Source organism: Callionymus lyra, chromosome 9 (genome assembly GCF_982586985.1).
Source record: "Callionymus lyra chromosome 9, fCalLyr1.hap1.1, whole genome shotgun sequence".
NCBI classification, from domain to species: domain Eukaryota; kingdom Metazoa; phylum Chordata; class Actinopteri; order Syngnathiformes; family Callionymidae; genus Callionymus; species Callionymus lyra.
In genome coordinates this window covers 26994290-27020358 of record NC_141826.1, presented here as the reverse complement: position 1 = coordinate 27020358, position 26069 = coordinate 26994290, and the positions used below count along the sequence as shown (strand labels likewise).

The 26069-nt window shown below is 36.1% G+C and overlaps 1 protein-coding gene across 1 annotated transcript in view; it reads right to left on the bottom strand.

The window, feature by feature from the left end:
• mcf2a (MCF.2 cell line derived transforming sequence a) overlaps positions 1–26069 on the bottom strand; it is a 59915-nt gene that overhangs the window by 17383 nt on the left and 16463 nt on the right. The window contains exons 5-21 of the mRNA XM_087799046.1: positions 23720–23839; positions 22920–23036; positions 21324–21473; positions 21145–21260; positions 20955–21069; positions 20010–20129; positions 18588–18779; positions 16575–16766; positions 13151–13322; positions 11525–11601; positions 10504–10583; positions 8695–8761; positions 7979–8094; positions 714–783; positions 566–658; positions 414–506; positions 214–339 (exon numbers count right to left, since the gene is read on the bottom strand). Of these exons, the coding sequence (XP_087655172.1) occupies positions 214–339; positions 414–506; positions 566–658; positions 714–783; positions 7979–8094; positions 8695–8761; positions 10504–10583; positions 11525–11601; positions 13151–13322; positions 16575–16766; positions 18588–18779; positions 20010–20129; positions 20955–21069; positions 21145–21260; positions 21324–21473; positions 22920–23036; positions 23720–23839 (2016 nt within the window). The remainder of the gene's footprint in view (positions 1–213; positions 340–413; positions 507–565; positions 659–713; positions 784–7978; positions 8095–8694; positions 8762–10503; positions 10584–11524; positions 11602–13150; positions 13323–16574; positions 16767–18587; positions 18780–20009; positions 20130–20954; positions 21070–21144; positions 21261–21323; positions 21474–22919; positions 23037–23719; positions 23840–26069) is intronic.

Below are 26069 nucleotides of genomic sequence, written 5' to 3'. Positions count from 1 at the left end.
AAAAGAAACAAAGAATAATTTAAAGAATAAGAAAACCCTTAAAATAATTAAATGAAAAAATACAAATCAAGTGAAAATAAACAAAATAATTAAAGAATAAAAAAAGGAATCAAAAGAATCAAAAGAATTAAATAAAAACAAACAAAATAATTAAAGAACAAAATAAAAAGAAACAAAAGAAAGATAGAAAGGTGTTTAAATGATTGTTCTCACGTCATATCCAGTGATGGCGATCTCGTGCATGGAGTCGTTCACGGACTTCACCAGGTCCAACATGGCCGTGAGCGCCTCCTGCAGGTCAGCGCGGTTCTCGCCGTCCGAGCTGAACTTCAGCAGCTCCTGAACAAACAAGCGAGGTCAAAGGTCACGACGAGGTCGAAGGTCAGGACGAGAGCGTCGGTCTCCGTCCGAACCTTCAGCAGCAGCTGGTACTTGGTGAGACGCTGGACCGGCTTCAGCAGGTACGAGTCCAGGGCCAGCTTGTGCTGCAGCTTCTTCTGACACTCCTGCACAGGTGAGACGCAGGTGAGAGGCGCAGATGATTGACAGCTGCCATGTAACCAACCTGGAAGAAGGTGCAGTCTGAGAACTGCCTCCAGAGGGCGTCAGAGCGCGGCTTGTTCTGACAGTAGCACTCGTACATTTGGAAATGTTCCTTCTGTGAGAACAACAGTGAGAACTTGACCAGCGACCTTCAAGCTCTGGTTCCTCACCCTCGACAGGAAACACGCTCCGACCATCTCAGGAGCTTCTAGACATCCTTCCAGGTCCTGCAGGAAAACCCTGTTGGAGGAAGAACCCGAGAGACAAAATAAAAACATGTATGAGCTCGAACTCAAACATACAACAGTCACGGGTCGAACAAAAGGTTTGTTGTGAGCAACAGTCGATGATAGTCTTTAGGTTTTTGGAGATTCTTTCTTGATCTCAACACCTGCAGTAAAACTGACACAAACTGTTTCAAGTGAGAAAAATCTCTAAACTTAGTAAAATGATGTCACAAAATGATCTGGATCTTATAATGTGTTTGTGTCGTTGACACTATTGTAACAGTTTATTCTGTGTCTAAACCAGAAGGATGTGTTTCGCCTGCAGTTCATACTAAACTCTGCAGCCAGAATTCTGAGCCGCTCTAGTAGAAGAACTCACATTTCTCCTTCAAACTCTTCACTGGCTGCCAGTTTCTTTCAGGATCATTTTTAAATTCTGGTTCTTACTTTCAGATCTATTCATGGTCAGACCTTCCATCAGGGATCTGATCCAGACTTACACCCCATCACAACACCAGAGTCAAGTACTGGACAATACTACACATATATACTTGTTACTACACTATCACAACACCAGAGTCTAGTACTGGACAATACTACACATATATACTTGTTACTACACTATCACAACACCAGAGTCAAGTACTGGACAATACTACACATATATACTTGTTACTACACTATCACAACACCAGAGTCAAGTACTGGACAATACTACACATATATACTTGTTACTACACTATCACAACACCAGAGTCTAGTACTGGACAATACTACACATATATACTTGTTACTACACTATCACAACACCAGAGTCAAGTACTGGACAATACTACACATATATACTTGTTACTACACTATCACAACACCAGAGTCAAGTACTGGACAATACTACACATATATCCTTGTTACTACACTAGCACAACACCAGAGTCAAGTACTGGACAATACTACACATATATCCTTGTTACTACACTATCACAACATCAGAGTCAAGTACTGGACAATACTACACATATATACTTGTTACTACACTATCACAACACCAGAGTCAAGTACTGGACAATACTACACATATATACTTGTTACTACACTATCACAACACCAGAGTCAAGTACTGGACAATACTACACATATATACTTGTTACTACACTATCACAACACCAGAGTCTAGTACTGGACAATACTACACATATATACTTGTTACTACACTATCACAACACCAGAGTCTAGTACTGGACAATACTACACATATATACTTGTTACTACACTATCACAACACCAGAGTCTAGTACTGGACAATACTACACATATATACTTGTTACTACACTATCACAACACCAGAGTCTAGTACTGGACAATACTACACATATATACTTGTTACTACACTATCACAACACCAGAGTCAAGTACTGGACAATACTACACATATATACTTGTTACTACACTATCACAACACCAGAGTCAAGTACTGGACAATACTACACATATATCCTTGTTACTACACTAGCACAACACCAGAGTCAAGTACTGGACAATACTACACTTATATACTTGTTACTACACTATCACAACACCAGAGTCTAGTACTGGACAATACTACACATATATACTTGTTACTACACTATCACAACACCAGAGTCTAGTACTGGACAATACTACACATATATACTTGTTACTACACTATCACAACACCAGAGTCAAGTACTGGACAATACTACACATATATACTTGTTACTACACTATCACAACACCAGAGTCTAGTACTGGACAATACTACACATATATACTTGTTACTACACTATCACAACACCAGAGTCTAGTACTGGACAATACTACACATATATACTTGTTACTACACTATCACAACACCAGAGTCTAGTACTGGACAATACTACACATATATACTTGTTACTACACTATCACAACACCAGAGTCTAGTACTGGACAATACTACACATATATACTTGTTACTACACTATCACAACACCAGAGTCAAGTACTGGACAATACTACACATATATACTTGTTACTACACTATCACAACACCAGAGTCAAGTACTGGACAATACTACACATATATCCTTGTTACTACACTAGCACAACACCAGAGTCAAGTACTGGACAATACTACACATATATACTTGTTACTACACTATCACAACATCAGAGTCAAGTACTGGACAATACTACACATATATACTTGTTACTACACTATCACAACACCAGAGTCAAGTACTGGACAATACTACACATATATACTTGTTACTACACTATCACAACACCAGAGTCAAGTACTGGACAATACTACACATATATACTTGTTACTACACTATCACAACACCAGAGTCTAGTACTGGACAATACTACACATATATACTTGTTACTACACTATCACAACACCAGAGTCTAGTACTGGACAATACTACACATATATACTTGTTACTACACTATCACAACACCAGAGTCTAGTACTGGACAATACTACACATATATACTTGTTACTACACTATCACAACACCAGAGTCTAGTACTGGACAATACTACACATATATACTTGTTACTACACTATCACAACACCAGAGTCAAGTACTGGACAATACTACACATATATACTTGTTACTACACTATCACAACACCAGAGTCAAGTACTGGACAATACTACACATATATCCTTGTTACTACACTAGCACAACACCAGAGTCAAGTACTGGACAATACTACACATATATACTTGTTACTACACTATCACAACACCAGAGTCTAGTACTGGACAATACTACACATATATACTTGTTACTACACTATCACAACACCAGAGTCTAGTACTGGACAATACTACACATATATACTTGTTACTACACTATCACAACACCAGAGTCAAGTACTGGACAATACTACACATATATACTTGTTACTACACTATCACAACACCAGAGTCTAGTACTGGACAATACTACACATATATACTTGTTACTACACTATCACAACACCAGAGTCTAGTACTGGACAATACTACACATATATACTTGTTACTACACTATCACAACACCAGAGTCTAGTACTGGACAATACTACACATATATACTTGTTACTACACTATCACAACACCAGAGTCTAGTACTGGACAATACTACACATATATACTTGTTACTACACTATCACAACACCAGAGTCAAGTACTGGACAATACTACACATATATACTTGTTACTACACTATCACAACACCAGAGTCAAGTACTGGACAATACTACACATATATCCTTGTTACTACACTAGCACAACACCAGAGTCAAGTACTGGACAATACTACACATATATACTTGTTACTACACTATCACAACATCAGAGTCAAGTACTGGACAATACTACACATATATACTTGTTACTACACTATCACAACACCAGAGTCAAGTACTGGACAATACTACACATATATACTTGTTACTACACTATCACAACACCAGAGTCAAGTACTGGACAATACTACACATATATACTTGTTACTACACTATCACAACACCAGAGTCTAGTACTGGACAATACTACACATATATACTTGTTACTACACTATCACAACACCAGAGTCTAGTACTGGACAATACTACACATATATACTTGTTACTACACTATCACAACACCAGAGTCTAGTACTGGACAATACTACACATATATACTTGTTACTACACTATCACAACACCAGAGTCTAGTATTGGACAATACTACACATATATACTTGTTACTACACTATCACAACACCAGAGTCAAGTACTGGACAATACTACACATATATACTTGTTACTACACTATCACAACACCAGAGTCAAGTACTGGACAATACTACACATATATCCTTGTTACTACACTAGCACAACACCAGAGTCAAGTACTGGACAATACTACACATATATACTTGTTACTACACTATCACAACATCAGAGTCAAGTACTGGACAATACTACACATATATACTTGTTACTACACTATCACAACACCAGAGTCAAGTACTGGACAATACTACACATATATACTTGTTACTACACTATCACAACACCAGAGTCAAGTACTGGACAATACTACACATATATACTCTTTACTACACTATCACAACACCAGAGTCAAGTACTGGACAATACTACACATATATACTCTTTACTACACTATCACAACACCAGAGTCAAGTACTGGACAATACTACACATATATACTTGTTACTACACTATCACAACACCAGAGTCAAGTACTGGACAATACTACACATATATACTTGTTACTATACTATCACAACACCAGAGTCAAGTACTGGACAATACTACACATATATACTTGTTACTACACTATCACAACACCAGAGTCAAGTACTGGACAATACTACACATATATACTTGTTACTACACTATCACAACACCAGAGTCAAGTACTGGACAATACTACACATATATACTTGTTACTACACTATCACAACACCAGAGTCAAGTACTGGACAATACTACACATATATCCTTGTTACTACACTAGCACAACACCAGAGTCAAGTACTGGACAATACTACACATATATACTTGTTACTACACTATCACAACATCAGAGTCAAGTACTGGACAATACTACACATATATACTTGTTACTACACTATCACAACACCAGAGTCAAGTACTGGACAATACTACACATATATACTTGTTACTACACTATCACAACACCAGAGTCAAGTACTGGACAATACTACACATATATACTCTTTACTACACTATCACAACACCAGAGTCAAGTACTGGAGAATACTACACATATATACTCTTTACTACACTATCACAACACCAGAGTCAAGTACTGGACAATACTACACATATATACTTGTTACTACACTATCACAACACCAGAGTCAAGTACTGGACAATACTACACATATATACTCTTTGCTACACTATCACAACACCAGAGTCAAGTACTGGACAATACTACACATATATACTTGTTACTATACTATCACAACACCAGAGTCAAGTACTGGACAATACTACATATATATACTTGTTACTACACTATCACAACACCAGAGTCAAGTACTGGACAATACTACACATATATACTCTTTACTACACTATCACAACACCAGAGTCAAGTACTGGACAATACTACACATATATACTTGTTACTACACTATCACAACACCAGAGTCAAGTACTGGACAATACTACACATATATACTTGTTACTATACTATCACAACACCAGAGTCAAGTACTGGACAATACTACACATATATACTTGTTACTACACTATCACAACACCAGAGTCAAGTACTGGACAATACTACACATATATACTTGTTACTACACTATCACAACACCAGAGTCAAGTACTGGACAATACTACACATATATACTTGTTACTACACTATCACAACACCAGAGTCAAGTACTGGACAATACTACACATATATACTCTTTACTACACTATCACAACACCAGAGTCAAGTACTGGACAATACTACACATATATACTCTTTACTACACTATCACAACACCAGAGTCAAGTACTGGACAATACTACACATATATACTTGTTACTACACTATCACAACACCAGAGTCAAGTACTGGACAATACTACACATATATACTTGTTACTATACTATCACAACACCAGAGTCAAGTACTGGACAATACTACACATATATACTTGTTACTACACTATCACAACACCAGAGTCAAGTACTGGACAATACTACACATATATACTTGTTACTACACTATCACAACACCAGAGTCAAGTACTGGACAATACTACACATATATACTTGTTACTACACTATCACAACACCAGAGTCAAGTACTGGACAATACTACACATATATCCTTGTTACTACACTAGCACAACACCAGAGTCAAGTACTGGACAATACTACACATATATACTTGTTACTACACTATCACAACATCAGAGTCAAGTACTGGACAATACTACACATATATACTTGTTACTACACTATCACAACACCAGAGTCAAGTACTGGACAATACTACACATATATACTTGTTACTACACTATCACAACACCAGAGTCAAGTACTGGACAATACTACACATATATACTCTTTACTACACTATCACAACACCAGAGTCAAGTACTTGACAATACTACACATATATACTCTTTACTACACTATCACAACACCAGAGTCAAGTACTGGACAATACTACACATATATACTTGTTACTACACTATCACAACACCAGAGTCAAGTACTGGACAATACTACACATATATACTCTTTGCTACACTATCACAACACCAGAGTCAAGTACTGGACAATACTACACATATATACTTGTTACTATACTATCACAACACCAGAGTCAAGTACTGGACAATACTACATATATATACTTGTTACTACACTATCACAACACCAGAGTCAAGTACTGGACAATACTACACATATATACTCTTTACTACACTATCACAACACCAGAGTCAAGTACTGGACAATACTACACATATATACTTGTTACTACACTATCACAACACCAGAGTCAAGTACTGGACAATACTACACATATATACTTGTTACTATACTATCACAACACCAGAGTCAAGTACTGGACAATACTACACATATATACTTGTTACTACACTATCACAACACCAGAGTCAAGTACTGGACAATACTACATATATATACTTGTTACTACACTATCACAACACCAGAGTCAAGTACTGGACAATACTACACATATATACTTGTTACTACACTATCACAACACCAGAGTCAAGTACTGGACAATACTACATATATATACTTGTTACTACACTATCACAACACCAGAGTCAAGTACTGGACAATACTACACATATATACTTGTTACTACACTATCACAACACCAGAGTCAAGTACTGGACAATACTACACATACATTGTTGTTACTACAGTATCACTTTATATCATTGTATCGTGATAAGTATTAACAAACTCTTGACTAAACTAGTAACTACTGAGATAATTTAATTTGTTACATTTATTTCATTAGTTAATCAGAATAAAGTTCAAACAGCAAATAAAGTGTTTTTAGTTGTAAACAAAAAAAACTGATGACGAAAACTAACGATAATGTATTGATGTGTTCGAGTCTTTGATCTCGTGCTAGTAAATAATAAATAAGATGTGTTTTTAAACGTGTCTTCAGGGACTAGTTAACCACTGACCTGCTGTGAAAGTTGTAGATCTCCGGCATGTTCCCGAAGAGAACATCTCTCCTGGTGAGCAGCGCCGGAGGAAGAACCTCCGACTGCGCCGGGTTGTCCATCTCCGCCCGGTACCCCTGGAGTGTGGAGTCAGCAGCCATGTTGGATTGATGTTGGATTGATGTTGGATTGATGTTGGATTGATGTTGGATTGATGTTGGATTCATGTGGGATTCATGTGGGATTCATGTGGGATTCATGTTGGATTCATGTTGGATTCATGTTGGATTCATGTTTGATTCATGTTTGATTCATGTTGGATTCATGATGGAATTATGTTGGATTCATGTTGGATTCATGTTGGATTCATGTTGGATTCATGTTGGATTCATGTGGGATTCATGTGGGATTCATGTTGGATTCCTGTTGGATTCATGTTGGATTCATGTTGGATTCATGTGGGATTCATGTGGGATTCATGTGGGATTCATGTTGGATTCATGTTGGATTCATGTTGGATTCATGTTGGATTCATGTTGGATTCATGTTGGATTCATGTTGGATTCATGTTGGATTCATGTGGGATTCATGTGGGATTCATGTTGGATTCATGTTGGATTCATGTTGGATTCATGTTGGATTCATGTGGGATTCATGTGGGATTCATGTTGGATTCATGTTGGATTCATGTTGGATTCATGTTGGATTCATGTCAGGATGAGACGCAAGATTCTCACCAGAAGCACCGACAGAAGCTCCTCCACGTAGATCCTCTCCGTCTCCATGAGCTCGCGCATCACATGACTGACGAAAAACACATCACATGACTGACGAAAAACACATCACATGACTGACAAAAAAACACATCACATGACTGACGGAAAACACATCACATGACTGACGAAAAACATCACATGACTGACGAAAAACACATCACATGATTGACGGAAAACACATCATGTGACTGATGAAAAACACATCACATGATTGACGGAAAACACATCATGTGACTGATGAAAAACACTCCACATGACTGATGAAAAACACTCCACATGACTGATGAAAAACACATCACATGACTGACAAAAAAACACATCACATGACTGATGGAAAAAACATCACATGACTGACGAAAAACATATCACATGACTGATGAAAAACACTCCACATGACTGATGAAAAACACATCACATGACTGATGAAAAACACATCACATGACTGACAAAAAAACACATCACATGACTGATGGAAAAAACATCACATGACTGACGAAAAACATATCACATGACTGACGAAAAACACATCACATGACTGATGAAAAACACTCCACATGACTGATGAAAAACACATCACATGACTGATGAAAAACACATCACATGACTGACAAAAAAACACATCACATGACTGATGGAAAAAACATCACATGACTGATGAAAAACGACATCACATGACTGACAAAAAACACATCACATGACTGACGGAAAAAAACATCACATGACTGACGAAAAACACATCACATGACTGACAAAAAAACACATCACATGACTGACGGAAAACACATCACATGACTGACGAAAAACATCACATGACTGACGAAAAACACATCACATGATTGACGGAAAACACATCATGTGACTGATGAAAAACACATCACATGATTGACGGAAAACACATCATGTGACTGATGAAAAACACTCCACATGACTGATGAAAAACACTCCACATGACTGATGAAAAACACATCACATGACTGACAAAAAAACACATCACATGACTGATGGAAAAAACATCACATGACTGACGAAAAACATATCACATGACTGATGAAAAACACTCCACATGACTGATGAAAAACACATCACATGACTGATGAAAAACACATCACATGACTGACAAAAAAACACATCACATGACTGATGGAAAAAACATCACATGACTGACGAAAAACATATCACATGACTGACGAAAAACACATCACATGACTGATGAAAAACACTCCACATGACTGATGAAAAACACATCACATGACTGATGAAAAACACATCACATGACTGACAAAAAAACACATCACATGACTGATGGAAAAAACATCACATGACTGATGAAAAACGACATCACATGACTGACAAAAAACACATCACATGACTGACGGAAAAAAACATCACATGACTGACCAAAAACACATCACATGACTGATGAAAAACGACATCACATGACTGACAAAAAACACATCACATGACTGACGGAAAAAAACATCACATGACTGACCAAAAACACATCACATGACTGACGAAAAACTTCACATGGCTGACAAAAAAACACATCACATGACTGACAAAAAAACATCAAATGAATGATGAAAAACATCACATGACTGACCAAAAACGCATCTCATGACTGACAAAAAAACACATCACATGACTGACGGAAACACATCACATGACTGACGGAAAACATCACATGACTGACGAAAAACATCACAGGACTGACTAATAAAAAGGAGGATGGATCATGTGACGTGAAGATCACACATGAATAAATCTCACCTCTTCAGCACGTCTGGACTGTCGTCAACACTGTAGGAAACAAAACTGCGACTCTCCTGGTAGTCGTGAATGACCTCGATCTGAAGGACAACAGTGAATATTTCACTTGATGATAATGAAAACTTTAAAATAATACACTGACAGAACAGTGGGCGAGTACAAGTACACACACACAAATGTTGCCGCCCAGCAATACCAATCAAAACTTAATAATTCATGATAAAAATATGTTAAAATGTTACATAGTTTAACACAGCATTGAATAAATAAAAGATATCTCCATAATAAGAATCATTAAAAATATTGCAGTTTATTGACAGAATATTTTAAAATCCTTAAACTTTAAATTGAATTGATAATCAAAGAAAATAACAAGGTGCTCTTGATAATAAAATGCTGCAATAATTGAAATTATATTTTAAATACAATGCTATGATACATTTAGTTCTATTAAAAAAAGGAATATTAATAATAAAGTTATATCATAAATACAGTTATATTATAAATAAAGCAATGTTCTGAATAAAGTAATATCATAAATAAAGTTAAATCATAAATAAAGTAATATCATAAATAAAGTTAAATCATAAATAAAGTAATGTTGTAAATAAAGTAATGTTGTGAATAAAGTAATATCATAAATAAAGTTAAATCATAAATAAAGTAATGTTGTGAATAAAGTAATATCATAAATAAAGTTAAATCATAAATAAAGTAATGTTGTGAATAAAGTAATATCATAAATAAAGTTAAATCATAAATAAAGTAATGTTGTGAATAAAGTAATATCATAAATAAAGTTAAATCATAAATAAAGTAATGTTGTGAATAAAGTAATATCATAAATAAAGTTAAATCATAAATAAAGTAATGTTGTGAATTAAGTAATATCATAAATAAAGTGCTATGGCGAATAAAGAGACTTTAGTAAAGTTATTATAAATAAGGCAGGATCTATTCAGGTTTATGCGAAGCGGGTCAGAACCACCAGCTTGAGAAGATCATGAGGACCACGACATACCTTCCTGGTGTTTGGACTCTTCCTGGACGTCTTCTTGCCCGGCAGAGAAATATCAAACGTGAACTTCAAGCCGTCACCTGAGGAGCAGAAGCTTCGTCAAGAGATGCTCAGGTTAGGTTAGGTAGAACTTAGGTAGATCCTCAGGTTTGAGGAGATGTTTGCTCTTCCTTGATGAAGCCACTGAGATGTTTGCTCTTCTGTGATCAAGCCACTGAGATGTTTCTTCTACTTCGATGAAGCCACTGAGATGTTTGCTCTTCTGTGATCAAGCCACTGAGATGTTTGCTCTTCTGTGATCAAGCCACTGAGATGTTTCTTCTACTTCGATGAAGCCACTGAGATGTTTCTTCTACTTCGATGAAGCCACTGAGATGTTTCTTCTACTTCGATGAAGCCACTGAGATGTTTCTTCTACTTCGATGAAGCCACTGAAACCTGCCGTGGGATCTGATCGCCCGAGTCTGACCCGGAGTCACTTCCATCTGATGTCACCCGAGGATATATGATCTAAAGCATGTTTCATGTGATTCCTGGTCATGATTCAAAGCAGCATCTCATGTTCCTCACAGCGCCCCCTTGTGGCAGCGGCTGCTCATGACAGCGTTTAGTTTGACATGAAAGAATGTATAGAATGAATTCTCCTGCCTTTGAGCAACACCCGGGGGAACCACCACATGAAAGCGGCTTTAATGTTGGAGAACCTCTGAGGTTCTGAAGGTTCTGAAGCCTCACGATCAGAGGTTCATGATGAGATTGTTTATGTTCGTGTATCACAGTCGGAATATTCAATGAATTGAACATTTCAAATGTTTTTATTGAAATTATTTTGTGTTTAAATCACTGAATTATTATTTTTTGAATAATTTATTTACATTTGCTTCATATTTATAAAAAATATTGAAATGTTGATTTATTTTAAATAATTACACTTAAAATTAAAATGCATTTAAACACATATAGTTTGATATTAAAATTCCAATAATTAAAAAATACATTTTCTAAATTCAATGTATAAATGTTGGTATAATAGAGTCTCCAGACATTATCAAGAGCTCAGAGCTACTGGATCAAACTTTCAGCCAATAGTGTGACGAGCAGAGGATACATTTAAAAAATCATCTGTTGAAAATATTAGATTTTATAATTCAATTATATAAACAGATACATTTAACTTTCAATATAGAAATCAATGTTAATCTTAAATCGTTTTTATTGAATAATTGATAAAGAAAATACTAACGTTTTCAAATTGTTCAAGTTTTTTTTTACAAATATATTTGGATATTATTATTCTAACAACTCAACATGTTTATTCATTTTCGAGTTTAAATACATTTTTTAAATACTTGAATTGGCCGAAACATTTTTGAGTTTTTGGAATAAGATCAAACTCTATGTATAAAGTAAATTAATTCATTATTAAATATGTATTTATTAGAAAAAAGAAAAATATAACCATTCAAAATAGAAATGATTGAATTCAATTATTTAAAAACAAAAGTGAAATTAATACTAATTTAATGATAAAAACCAACAACTAGGTTTGAGACATTAAAGTGACTTTAGACGACGTTGTTCACGTGAACATGAAACATGAGGTAATATATGAAATATAAATAAAAGTACCGTGTTTGGGCGAGAACAGCGGGGACTTGGAGCGCGGCGGCGTCTCGGCTCTGGGGGCCACGAGCTGCACCGGACGCACATGTTTGTCGGCGAGCTTCCTTAGACACGCCTGTCGGTTCAGGATCATCTGCTGCACGACCGCGTGCTTCTCAAAGGTTTTGGTAACTTGAGTCTGTGGTGAGAAGAGGTGCATGCTGGGATCACATGGATTGTTCATAGTGACACAGTTACGTGTTTATATCAGGAAACAAACAGAAGTCAACAAAGTCATGCTGTCCTGTGATTGGTCGACTGGGCGGCAAAGCAGTGTAGGATCTGTTCATGTCACCGTTACTGAGAGGGTTGTTGAGAAGAAAAACAATGTTTATCTTGCAAGTTCAGATAAAAGTTTTAAATTTGTGAAAAAAAGTGTAATATTAAATAGTCACTGCTTTGTGACACGACTTTATTTTGTTTCATGACAAGGTTTTCAGATCGAAACCTGGACATAAACCAGTGAACATCGTAACAATAAACATCAACTAGTATCAACTCTGGTGTCATTAAACATTAACTAGTATCAACTCTGGTGTCATTAAACATCAACTAGTATCAACTCTGGTGTCATTAAACATCAACTAGTATCAACTCTGGTGTCATTAAACATCAACTAGTATCAACTCTGGTGTCATTAAACATCAACTAGTATCAACTCTGGTGTCATTAAACATCAACTAGTATCAACTCTGGTGTCATTAAACATCAACTAGTATCAACTCTGGTGTCATTAAACATCAACTAGTATCAACTCTGGTGTCATTAAACATCAACTAGTATCAACTCTGGTGTCATTAAACATCAACTAGTATCAACTCTGGTGTCATTAAACATCAACTGGTATCAACTCTGGTGTCATTAAACATCAACTAGTATCAACTCTGGTGTCATTAAACATCAACTAGTATCAACTCTGGTGTCATTAAACATCAACTAGTATCAACTCTGGTGTCAATAAACATCAACTAGTATCAACTCTGGTGTCATTAAACATCAACTAGTATCAACTCTGGTGTCATTAAACATCAACTAGTATCAACTCTGGTGTCATTAAACATCAACTAGTATCAACTCTGGTGTCATTAAACATCAACTAGTATCAACTCTGGTGTCATTAAACATCAACTAGTATCAACTCTGGTGTCATTAAACATCAACTAGTATCAACTCTGGTGTCATTAAACATCGACTAGTATCAACTCTGGTGTCATTAAACATCAACTAGTATCAACTCTGGTGTCATTAAACATCAACTAGTATCAACTCTGGTGTCATTAAACATCAACTAGTATCAACTCTGGTGTCATTAAACATCAACTAGTATCAACTCTGGTGTCATTAAACATCAACTAGTATCAACTCTGGTGACATTAAACATCAACTAGTATCATCTCTGGTGTCATTAAACATCAACTAGTATCAACTCTGGTGTCATTAAACATCAACTAGTATCAACTCTGGTGTCATTAAACATCAACTAGTATCAACTCTGGTGTCATTAAACATAAACTAGTATCAACTCTGGTGTCATTAAACATCAACTAGTATCAACTCTGGTGTCATTAAACATCAACTAGTATCAACTCTGGTGTCATTAAACATCAACTAGTATCAACTCTGGTGTCTTTAAACATCAACTAGTATCAACTCTGGTGTCATTAAACATCAACTCGTATCAACTCTGGTGTCTTTAAACATCAACTAGTATCAACTCTGGTGTCATTAAACATCAACTAGTATCAACTCTGGTGTCATTAAACATCAACTAGTATCAACTCTGGTGTCTTTAAACATCAACTAGTATCAACTCTGGTGTCTTTAAACATCAACTAGTATCAACTCTGGTGTCATTAAACATCAACTAGTATCAACTCTGGTGTCATTAAACATCAACTAGTATCAACTCTGGTGTCATTAAACATCAACTAGTATCAACTCTGGTGTCATTAAACATCAACTAGTATCAACTCTGGTGTCATTAAACATCAACTAGTATCAACTCTGGTGTCATTAAACATCAACTAGTATCAACTCTGGTGTCATGTAGTGAATGTTCTTCAAGACGCAGTAACTTCTCATCATCACCATGTTTTAAACTTATTACTTTATAAAGTTGCTCTGAAATCTGGACGAACGAGAGGTTACGAGAGTCCATTAAACCACCCTTTGTTTATACAACGAGTCCCTTGGAGGTGGAGACCATTGATGACGTGCGATGACAAACCTCCATAATTTACCAATCACAGCAGAGTGGGTGTGGTTATGGTCAACAAGATTTAATCTCCAGAAAAACAAAGTGTTTTCAGTGGGCGGAGCTTAAGATCATTTTCTAATGTCAATATTTCAATGAAAAGAGAGTTTTTTACAAACACACACTGATGATACAATAGAGTCACACATCACAACAACACACACACACTGATGATAGAATAGAGTCACACATCACAACAACACACACACACTGATGATACAATAGAGTCACACATCACAACAACACACACACACTGATGATACAATAGAGTCACACATCACAACAACACACACACACTGATGATACAATAGAGTCACACATCACAACAACACACACACACTGATGATACAATAGAGTCACACATCACAACAACACACGCACACACTGATGATACAATATAGTCACACATCACAACAACGCACACACTGATGATACAATAGAGTCACACATCACAACAACACACACACTGATGATACATTTGAGTCACACATCACAACAACGCACACACACTGATGATACAATATTGTCACACATCACAACAACACACACACACACTGATGATAGAATAGAGTCACACATCACAACAACACACACACACACTGATGATACAATAGAGTCACACATCACAACAACACACACACACACTGTTGATACAATAGAGTCACACATCACAACAACACACACACACTGATGATACAATAGAGTCACACATCACAACAACACACACACACACTGATGATACAATAGAGTCACACATCACAACAACACACACACACACACACACTGATGATACAATAGAGTCACACATCACAACAACACACACACACTGATGATACAATAGAGTCACACATCACAACAACAAACACACACTGATGATACAATAGAGTCACACATCACAACAACACACACACTGATGATACAATAGAGTCACACATCACAACAACAAACACACACTGATGATACAATAGAGTCACACACCACAACAACACAAACACACTGATGATACAATAGAGTCACACATCACAACAACACACACACACTGATGATACAATAGAGTCACACATCACAACAACACACACACACTGATGATACAATATAGTCACACATCACAACAACACTAACACACACTCAGCTCACCTGTACTGCAGGTGTGATCACAGCCTCGTACTCGATGCACAGAACATCTGGTCCTGAGCTGAGCAGACATGGAGCTCCTTCCAGGAACATCTCGATGTCCTTCAGAGCAGCCAGAGCTCCTTCCTTGGACTGAGACTTGTCCACCAGTTGAGTCGCCAGAAGGTACGCGGCGTCGTCGCACCAGGTGTGAGCCTGAAGTTATGATGGAAGTTTGTCATCAGAATATTGAATTAATTTATCTTTAAATGTTTAAAATTATATTAATTCATCTTATTTTTGACATTTTGTTGATTTCTTTAAGCATTTCTTTATATAGGAGACATTTAATTATTTGTATATTCAAAGGTTTCTTTTCTCCTGAAATAATACATTTTTTGTTCACATGTTTTAATATTTAAAATCCAATATCTACTTGTGTGTATAGAACATGTACTTGTGTGTATAAAACATATACTTGTGTGTATAAAACATATACTTGTGTGTATAGAACATGTACTTGTGTGTATAGAAAATATACTTGTGTGTATAAAACATGTACTTGTGTGTATAGAACATATACTTGTGTGTATAGAACATATACTTGTGTGTATAAAACATATACTTGTGTGTATAAAACATATACTTGTGTGTATAGAACATGTACTTGTACATATTAAACATGTACAGTACTTGTGCGTATAGAACATATAATTGTGTGTATAAAACATGTACTTGTACATATTAAACATGTACTTGTGCATATAGAACATGTACTTGTACATATTAAACATATACTTGTGTGTATAGAACATGTACTTGTATGTATAGAACATGTACTTGTTAATATTAAACATGTACTTGTGTGTATAGAACATGTACTTGTACATATTACACATATACTTGTGTGTATAGAACATATACTTGTACATATTAAACATATACTTGTGTGTATAGAACATGTACTTGTACATATTAAACATATACTTGTGTGTATAGAACAAGTACTTGTACATATTAAACATATACTTGTGTGTATAGAACATGTACTTGTACATATTAAACACACACTTGTGTGTATAGAACATGTACTTGTACATATTAAACATATACTTGTGTGTATAGAACATGTACTTGTACATATTAAACACATACTTGTGTGTATAGAACAAGTACTTGTACATATTAAACATATACTTGTGTGTATAGAACATGTACTTGTACATATTAAACACACACTTGTGTGTATAGAACATGTACTTGTACATATTAAACATATACTTGTGTGTATAGAACATGTACTTGTACATATTAAACACATACTTGTGTGTATAGAACATGTACTTGTACATATTAAACACATACTTGTGTGTATAGAACATGTACTTGTACATATTAAACACACACTTGTGTGTATAGAACATGTACTTGTACATATTAAACATATACTTGTGTGTATAGAACATGTACTTGTACATATTAAACACACACTTGTGTGTATAGAACATGAACTTGTACATATTAAACATATACTTGTGTGTATAGAACAAGTACTTGTACATATTAAACATATACTTGTGTGTATAGAACATGTACTTGTACATATTAAACACACACTTGTGTGTATAGAACATGTACTTGTACATATTAAACATATACTTGTGTGTATAGAACATGTACTTGTACATATTAAACACGTACTTGTGTGTATAAAACATGTACTTGTACATATTAAACACATACTTGTGTGTATAAAACATGTAGTTATACATATTAAACACGTACTTGTGTGTATAGAACATGTACTTGTACATATATAACACGTACTTGTGTGTATAGAACATGTACTTGTACATATATAACACGTACTTGTGTGTATAGAACATGTACTTGTACATATATAACACGTACTTGTGTGTATAAAACATGTACTTGTACATATTAAACACATACTTGTGTGTATAAAACATGTAGTTATACATATATAACACATACTTGTGTGTATAAAACATGTACTTGTACATATATAACACGTACTTGTGCGAGGCACAGCAGCAGCTGGTGCGTCTGCAACAGTGCAGCACGTTTGAGGTCCAGGGCGACGCTCAGGGAGTCGCAGATGTGGCGGAGCTGGTTGCATCTCTGCATGATCAGCGCCGACGCGTAATGATGACCCGACGAGAGCTGGTGTCCGTGGAGGACGAGCAGGTTCGCTCGCGCCGTCACGTCCTGACAGAGGAACCAGAGGAACAACATATAAGAGTCACTGACACATTGAGAGTCACTGACACATTGAGAGTCACTGACACATTGAGAGCCACTGACACATCAAGAATCACTGACACATCAAGAGTCACTGACACATCAAGAGTCACTGACACATTGAGAGTCACTGACACATCAAGAGTCACTGACACATTGAGAGTCACTGACACATTGAGAGTCACTGACACATCAAGAGTCACTGACACATTGAGAGTCACTGACACATCGAGAGTCACTGACACATCAAGAGTCACTGACACATCGAGAGTCACTGACACATCGAGAGTCACTGACACATCGAGAGTCACTGACACATCGAGAGTCACTGACACATCAAGAGTCACTGACACATTGAGAGCCACTGACACATCAAGAGTCACTGACACATCAAGAGTCACTGACACATTGAGAGTCACTGACACATCAAGAGTCACTGACACATCAAGAGTCACTGACACATCAAGAGTCACTGACACATCAAGAGTCACTGACACATTGAGAGTCACTGACACATCAAGAGTCACTGACACATTGAGACTCACTGACACATTGAGAGTCACTGACACATTGAGACTCACTGACACATTGAGAGTCACTGACACATTGAGACTCACTGACACATTGAGAGTCACTGACACATTGAGAGTCACTGACACATTGAGACTCACTGACACATTGAGAGTCACTGACACATTGAGAGTCACTGACACATTGAGACTCACTGACACATTGAGACTCACTGACACATCAAGAGTCACTGACACATCAAGAGTCACTGACACATTGAGAGTCACTGACACATCAAGAGTCACTGACACATTGAGAGTCACTGACACATCAAGAGTCACTGACACATCAAGAGTCACTGACACATTGAGAGTCACTGACACATCAAGAATCACTGACACATCAAGAGTCACTGACACATCAAGAGTCACTGACACATTGAGAGTCACTGACACATCAAGAGTCACTGACACATTGAGAGTCACTGACACATTGAGAGTCACTGACACATTGAGACTCACTGACACATTGAGAGTCACTGACACATCAAGAATCACTGACACATTGAGAGTCACTGACACATCAAGAGTCACTGACACATTGAGAGTCACTGACACATCAAGAGTCACTGACACATTGAGAGTCACTGACACATCAAGAATCACTGACACATCAAGAATCACTGACCTCAGCCACAGACTCAAGCGAGTCCAGACGCTTCAGAGCTTCATCTGTTTGAACAAGATCGTCCACTGATACCAGAAGTTCTCGCTCCTGAGCCGCGAGTTTCTCCAAACACGAGTGAGTCTAAGAGAAGAATTAAAACAGATCAGTTTGTTTTATTGTTGTTTCACTTCATTTATTCCACATGTGTAATTTTTTTTTTTAAACTACTTTTGTATTTGATTGAGGTCAAAGGTCAAGGGGAGTTTGATCTTCTACATTTTCATCAACAAAAACAAAACACAACAAATGAAGTGAATGTTTCTAAAACCATTGAGATTTAAATTCAAATTCAAGTGAATTAGATCTTGTTGAGATTTTAGGAGCTTTTTAAAAACACAACTGTTGAGATGTTTGATCGTAGTTTGATGACGAATCAAATCCACTCAAGAGCTGGAAATGATTTAATTATTTAAAATATAATCTTATTTTCTTTTTATTTGTTTTTTGCTTCACTTTTATCGGCTTGAACTTTGAGTTATATATCAGTTTAATATTAACTAAATAAACTGATTTAAAAAACTCTCTATATAAACTTACAATTATGATAAAAAGTTAATAAATTAAAATGTAATTTAAAGCAAATTTATATATTTTTAAAGTTGTCATAATCTGACAACAACTGTTGATATAAATCAATTCATTCTGAGTGAATCAAACATGTTATAATGTTTATATTCGTTTTTTATTTTTAAAATTTAGCAGTTTTATTTTTTACTTTTAATTATTATTATTTACTTTTACTTTCCTTAAGATGTAAAACACAGAACCAAGAGTTTATGTTGTATTTCTGTGAGATTTAATCAACATTATTCACGAGTTAATCATAATCAGTCGACGGATCTCGAGTCAAACGCAGGTCGAACAAGAAAAGTCCTTCAAAGACACCAGAGTCGAGGAAACACCTACTTCCTGGAAGCTCTGCTCGTATCTCAGCATCTGCAGGTACTGAGTCAACTTCAGCCGGTGCTTCTCGAAGAACCCGTCGAAGGCCGACTCCATGTCAGCGAGCTGAGCCAGCAGCCTGGAGGTGGAGGAGAGGATCATCAATACAATCCTTAGGATCAATAATCAATCATCAATAAGCAATAATAAGGACCTGTGCACCGTCTCCCAGTCCAGCTTCACGTCCCAGTGAGAGTCGTCCTCCTTCCGGTTCTGGTCCAGGCTGGAGAGCAGATGCCGGGCCTGCTTGGACACCGATCTGATGGCTTCCTACGAAGATGGAAAAAACTCTCGAGTCTCGAACGTGGAGACGAAGCGAGTTGGACTCCCGACCTTGAGTTTCCTGTACTTGTCCGTGTGCGACTCCAGCAGACGCTCGATGACGCCGCCTTCGTCCGGAAGCTCCGTCGCCTCGAGCTCCGAGCCGAAGTCCTGCAGCATGAGTGCGATGTCTTTGACGCTCACCGCGAAACTCTCGATGGCCTGAAGGACGAAGATCTTAGTAGCACTGTGTCATTGTCCCAGCGGCTCAGGGCCAGAGGCAGGACACACCTCGGACAGGTCGCAAGGTCACAAAACGATTCACACACACTCGTATAAATACTAGCATACACATGTATATACACACACACACGTACACACAAACACACACTAGTACAAATATACGCACACAAACCCTCGCATGTACACAAACACACACATATGAACACACACACACACACTCAGCAACACATTCATACACACAAACACACATTTGTGCAAATACTAGCATACACATATATACACACACATACATGTACAAACAAACACTCGTACAAACATACGCACACAAACCCTTGCATGTTTGATGACTGAGGACGAGAGGATACAGTGAGTCCAGCCGCTTTTAAAGCTGATGTTTGGACATATTGTGGTTTAAAACAAATGAAAGTAGTTACGACTTTGTAAATTCTGTAACTCAAGTACTCGACAATACTACACATATGTACTTGTTCCTACACCATCACAACACCAGAGTCAAGTACTCGACAATAATACACATATATCCTTGTTACTACACTATCACAACACCAGAGTCAAGTACTGGACAATACTACACATATATACTTGTTACTACACTATCACAACACCAGAGTCAAGTACTGGACAATACTACACATATATACTTGTAACTACACTATCACAACACCAGAGTCGAGTACTGGACAATACTACACATATATATACTTGTTACTACACTATCACAACACCAGAGTCGAGTACTGGACAATACTACACATATATATACTTGTTACTACACTATCACAACACCAGAGTCAAGTACTGGACAATACTACACATATATATACTTGTTACTACACTATCACAACACCAGAGTCAAGTACTGGACAATACTACACATATATACTTGTTACTACACTATCACAACACCAGAGTCAAGTACTGGACAATACTACACATATATACTTTAATTATTTATATTGTGTAATCATATAATAGTGTAATTGTACGTCATATAATAGTGTATTTGTACTTTATATAATAATGTATTTGTATGTCATATAATTGTGTATTTGTATGTCATATAATTGTGTATTTGTATGTCATATAATAGTGTATTTGTACTTCATATAATAATGTATTTGTATGTCATATAATTGTGTATTTGTATGTCATATAATTGTGTATTTGTATGTCATATAATAGTGTATTTGTACTTCATATAATAGTCTAATTGTACGTCATATAATAGTGTATTTGTACTTCATATAATAGTGTATTTGTACTTCATATAATAGTGTATTTGTACTTCATATAATAGTGTATTTGTACTTCATATAATAGTGTATTTGTACTTCATATAATAGTGTATTTGTACTTCATATAATAGTGTATTTGTACTTCATATACTTGTGTAATGAGACGCACCGTCCTCAACACGATCCAGTCGCTGTGACAATAATCCAACGTTCCTCCGAACTCTGACGTCAGCTGGTTCTCATCGATGTAACGAAGAAGATCCGTGACTGAGCTCAACATCACCACCTACAGGAGAATCAAAGAGACCTGAAAACTCAAAGTAAGTTCGTAGTATTTGGCCCTTGTGAGAGTAGAACGTGTTCCTGACGATGTTATTTTGTATTAACTCTGAAGATAATATAATTCACGACTGTTTTCTTTTTCTTTTCTTTGTCTTTTTGGTAAATATTTCTTCCCACTAGAAATAATTTGAGTGAAATTAAGATCACTATAGAAAAAAATTGATTGTATATATGTTGTTTAATTTATTTGTTAATATAATGAAAGGTTATGTTTACTTTATGTTTTTTTAATTATTTTTATCAGTTTACTACTTTTTTAAAAATTGTATTTATTTATTCTTTCCCTCATATTTTGGCTCTTTTTGCTACATAAGGAAATGTCTTTTTTTTTTCCCTCTGATATTATCTTAAAACTCATATTCAACAAAAACTGATTTTAAAAAATTTGAACATTTATTCTCAAGAGAAATGTTTTTAGTTCATTTATTTAGATTTAATGAGGATGTTTTTGTCGTCAATAACAAGATTTCTCATCGAAGATTCTTTGAATCATAAAAACTTGTTTCAAGGAAGTTTTATCTCCAAAGTATCTTTTAAAAAAGTACTTCTTGTCGTGGTCGGACGACAACGATGAGGTGAATACCTTGTGGTTGTGGGGGACATGTTTGGGGGGAGGGTCTGCCTTACTGGCATCTTCAGCATGAAGTCCTCTTGGCTGAAGCGGAAGCCGATGTCGGTGACGGTTCGGTGGAAGAAGCTGGTCGGCCGGAGAACGAGGACCAGGTGGAGGTTTCCCGGGAAGGAACCCTTGAGGTGGAGAAGGTAGACGTTAACGTACTTCTGACATTTTATCCACAATAACTGAATATCAATGTGATTTAAATGAGATTTTGTGATACTTGTATCATTATATTTAGACGTTAAGAACCTTTGGACCAACGAACCTAAGTATTTGAACTGTGGGAGGAAACAGGAGTGAAAACCTTTAAACCTAAAAACTGAATGAATACTCGACGCTTCGTCACTTTTCATCCTCAGACAAGCTTAAATAAAATGATTAAACAATAAATCAATTAATAAATTATAGTTTGCAACATAAAGTTCCACCTGTTCAGCCCTGGCTTCACTCTCTTCTTCACCACCATATTTGTCAGTTACTTTGAATGATACTATTAAAGTATTACAGTTTTTCTTTTACTTTCATTCATTGAAAGGTTCACAAGAAATCCCCATTTCATCCACAAACATCATCGCCCACAGAGAACAATTATTGCATGTTTAATGTGGCGCATTATCTTACGTGTATATATTATAATAATATATATGTTTAGAGGAAAACTTCATTCTCTAAACTAATTATTTGAAGAAGAATCTGATGATGTTTTTAAATCAAAGCTACAAATGTAAAGGTTTAGTTTTTTGTAATCGTCCAAATTAAACCTTAAAAACAGCAAGAGCAGAATTAAGCAAATATTAAAGATGTAATAATACAAAAATACAGTTTAGTTATTCAATGTTGGTTTAAATCGATGTTATTCGTCAAATTAGGAACAAGTTCTTCACTGTCCTGAAGACACGAGGAGAATCAATGACTTCAAGAATATTTCACACACTTCACACCAATGGAATACAAAAGGTTATGTTGATAAACACACATAAAAACGTAATATTTTATTTTGAACTACACTTAGACAGACACGTTTAACGTATATCAAAATAATTCCTTATTTATCCATTTATTCTCGAATATTTTATCGACATTCATGAACAAAAAAGACGATAATTTAGTTTAAAGTTCGAACATTTGTCTCTAAACTCACGTCATTCTCGAGCTGAAGGTCAATAAACTACAGACCGTTTAAAATATTAACCCAGATTAATTTAAAACGACATCAAAACAAATGTATCTCTGGCGGTTTTTTATCTCAACGATGCGATTCTTTTCAATGAAACAATCAATAACGCTAGACGCGCGTGCACGTGACTTTCATTCGTCCAAGCGCGCTCCCGATCAATATGTCAGGCTCTGAATCCCGAGTCGTTTTTCTTTTGTCATGACGAGAACATCTGCGGGTTCTGTCATGTTCTCTCATGTTCCCTCATGTTCTCTCATGTTCTCTGGAGGTTCTGCTGCATGACGAGGCGAAAAGTCCGCAGAGAAGATTTTCTGCCGCATTTGTTCCCGCCCTCCTCAAACTTCTCAGGTCTGACGGTGAATAAAACGAGTTACCGCGCAGACCAGAGTCTTCCTCGCCCTGAAGGATCCATGAGAAGAAGAAGAAGAAGAAGAAGAAGAAGAAGAAGAAGAAGAAGAAGACATGGCGAGGATCATCCGCCGCTGGGAGGTCTGATGCCAGACTGACGCTCTGCTGCCTCACACACCTTCATCCTCCTCTTCATCCTCCTCTTCATCCTCTTCATCCTCCTCTTCCTCATCTTCGCGTCATCACTGATTTTTGCAGACTCATGTATTCTCAGCAGGACGGACTTGATCTTCATCAATGTCGTCAAACTAACGTTTAAATGTGACGCAAAATAAAGATTCTTCTCGTTCAAAACAACCAAATGATTCCCTAAATATGAAAGTGTTGCTCAAGAAAGAAAACATTAAAAGAGGAAAAATTGAAAAGAGCATAAAATAAACGAAAAGAAAGAATGAAACGAAAAATAAAGAATGAAAGAAACATAAGGAAATAAAGAAACACAAATAAATAAAGAAACACAAGGAAATAAAGAAACACAAATAAATACAAATAAAGAAAGAAACACAAGTAACTAAAAAAAACACAAATAAATAAAGAAACACAAGGAAATAAAGAAACACAAATAAATACAAATAAAGAAAGAAACACAAGTAACTAAAAAAAAACAAATAAATAAAGAAACACAAGGAAATAAAGAAACACAAATAAATACAAATAAAGAAAGAAACACAAGTAACTAAAAAAACACAAATAAATAAAGAAACACAAGGAAATAAAGAAACACAAATAAATACAAATAAAGAAAGAAACACAAGTAACTAAAAAAACACAAA